The sequence below is a fragment of the Panicum virgatum genome, chromosome 6K (genome assembly GCF_016808335.1).
Source record: "Panicum virgatum strain AP13 chromosome 6K, P.virgatum_v5, whole genome shotgun sequence".
NCBI lineage: Eukaryota > Viridiplantae > Streptophyta > Magnoliopsida > Poales > Poaceae > Panicum > Panicum virgatum.
This window is the reverse complement of record NC_053141.1, coordinates 37413813-37416401: the sequence shown is the minus strand read 5'-3', so window position 1 is coordinate 37416401 and position 2589 is coordinate 37413813. Positions and strand designations below refer to the sequence as shown.

General features: G+C 45.0%; 1 protein-coding gene across 2 annotated transcripts; it reads right to left on the bottom strand.

The window, feature by feature from the left end:
- Positions 1 to 438: 438 nt before the first annotated feature.
- On the bottom strand, positions 439 to 2310 carry LOC120712482. 2 transcript variants are annotated; one of them, XM_039998272.1, is made up of 4 exons: positions 2147 to 2310; positions 1910 to 2047; positions 1716 to 1832; positions 439 to 695 (listed from the first exon to the last, which is right to left on the bottom strand). In XM_039998272.1, the coding sequence occupies exons 1-3, from the start codon at positions 2240 to 2242 to the stop codon at positions 1716 to 1718; spliced, it is 351 nt and encodes a 116-aa protein (XP_039854206.1). In that variant the 5' UTR covers positions 2243 to 2310; the 3' UTR covers positions 439 to 695. The 2 variants fall into 2 exon arrangements, with proteins under 2 accessions (XP_039854206.1, XP_039854205.1); XM_039998271.1 differs by lacking the exon at positions 439 to 695 and having other exon boundaries at positions 1482 to 1832.
- Positions 2311 to 2589: the final 279 nt, after the last annotated feature.

Genomic DNA, 2589 nt, shown 5'->3' with positions numbered 1-2589 from the left:
AAACTAGAGTTGGAGGATGACATCAAAGCTGTGGTAGTTTACTATGTAGTTTGGTTTCCCTGTTTAAGTTGAATCATTTGTGTTGACAGTCAGGCTGGTACCCCCAGCTCTGATGAACTTTAATACCTACCAAGAACAAATGTATAAAACCTGGGGTCTTAAGTTTTAAATTTAAAATAATTCAAAAAAATAAAATTTAAACATAATTCCAGAACAGCTGTCCAATCCCCTTCAACAAAATTGCTTATATCCTATCTCACTGCAGAACCTTATATATAACCCTCTAGTGGAGCCCGTCAGACTAATTCTCATAGGTATGCGCATCTTCGATTTCTAAATCTAGACAAGCTAAATGACAAAAAAAATTCTACGGCACTACAAAGGCAATAAAAAGATATAAACTAAAAATTACTATAAAACACCACGTCCATTAATCCATACAGGAAAATACGGATATAACTGATTGAACAAGTGACTGTTTGAAAAATCTTTGTTATAGAAAGAAATAAAAAGGAGATAAACAAAACATCAAATGATTGATTTACATATCCATCTGAAGCCATATAATACAGGTTCATCTTCTAATGAAATCGATAGATCATATAGCTGTTCAGTGTCAAAAAAATTGATCCTCTGTTACAGCCAATGGCTAACATTATTCAAGCATCAGGTTTGTCAACCATAGCATGAAGTACCTAGAACAAGGTCAAATGCAGAGAGCAAAACAAAATTAGCTGTCCCTTCAGTGATCAGAGTTCATATATAGGACAATAGGACAAATCACCAAACTGGGTATTGATCATGAACCAAAGGTACAGGCTCTTGCATGGAAGAATTAGGAGACAGACAGAAGGTACGCCAATGGAATACACAATCTTAACAGTCCTGGTATGTTTAGTTGAACACCTAAAGAGGCCCAATGAATGCAGTGATCAAAGAAGCCAGCATTGCATGCAAAATCAGTTCAAAAGGCTTGAAGAAAACCACAAGAACCAAAAGCCCAAATACATCCTGATGCATAAAAATAGCTACAGTAAACATAATGGTAGATAGATAGTGATTGAACAATAATCTGCATCTGTGAATACTAGCAGGCACTCAAAATTCGTACAGGTTGAGAGGTGTCAATTTGACAACACTGTAAAAGGGAATGAATCACCAGTGCATCATGAAATCTGGCAAGGCAGTTATATAAACTGAACCTTTTGGTTACTATATTGTGTTTCAGGGAATGTTTGTAGTTGCCTTATTTCAAGAACGAATCAGAATCTTGATATAATGAAAGCACTTCCATAGCTGTAAAAACCACATTTTAGAAGAGCTATAAACATTGTGGATGATAGACTGAAATATCACCATTGGTTTAACGTATTTTGGCTAAAGATGGTAACTGGCATTCTTATTTCAAGCGACCTGGTTATGAGTTGAAACAAGCCATGAAAGAACAAAAGGTTCAATAAGAATTCCAGCACCCATCAGAATAAAAGTATTGAAAATCACATGCCAAGTAGGGGGATATCTTAATATTTAAAAATTCACATACAAATTTGTTCATCCATTAGCATTGGGAGCAATGTACTGCTACACATCACTCATCACATATGCATCACATCTAAACGATGTCAAGCCTGGAACCAACACTATAGCATCCGGATACCAAAGTAGTACTGATCCAATTCAGCTCAATACCAAAAACAGAAACCCAGGAGGGCTACCTATTGCTTGAAGGTGTAGGGCTGGGGAAGCGAGATGGGGCCCCGCCGGTCCTCGTCGCCGTCGAGCAGCCTCTGCACGCGCTTCTTGGCGCAGTACTGCCGGTCGAAGTGTTTCACCTGCGGAATCGCCAACTTAACCGAGCGCCACGAAGAGAAAGCAAGAAGCGCGCAAAGCGCCGACGGCGAGTGCTTACCCAGGTGGGGCGGCAGTTGCTGACGAAGTTGGCGCGGGACTTCTTGCAGTCGGCGGGGTAGAGGAGCCCCATGGTGGCGATCTCGGTGGGCTTCTTGTCCGCGTGCTTCTCCACGCACGCGTAGAAGGCATCCCGCGCCTGCGGAGGACGGAGAGGAGGGCGCGCCGCCCGTCAGTGGCGGGAGGCCGGAGAGGAAGGTGAGGGATTAGGAGCCGGGAGAGGGGGTGAGGGCTGTACCTTGTAGCAGGCCTCGCGGCCCTTGGCGAGGACGTCGGGCATCACGGATCCGCCGGAGCTGGAGTAGTCGGCGTCGGCGTCCGCGGCGGTGGACATCGTCGGCTGCGGAGGCGTGCGGGGGATTTGTTCGGGGGCTCTCGCTTGCGGGAGGGGAAAGGAGGGCGCAGACGGGTGGGCCGGCCCGAGATGGAAACGGGCCGTGCGGAATGTGCGGCCCAGAAAGCAGGACCGGAAGGGCCGTGACGACGAAATTTTCTTTCCTTATGACCATCGTGGCCGGTGGGCCGCCAGGTAGTTCGTGCGGAGCGGCACAGTGATCTGGCATGATTTTTAAGCCAAACCATTTTCTTCTCTCTTTTTTTTGGCGCAAACAAGGGCAGTTGTTACGTGGTAGCAGACTTACTCAGTACCTCTCGATCAATTCTTCTGATGGTATCCAGTAT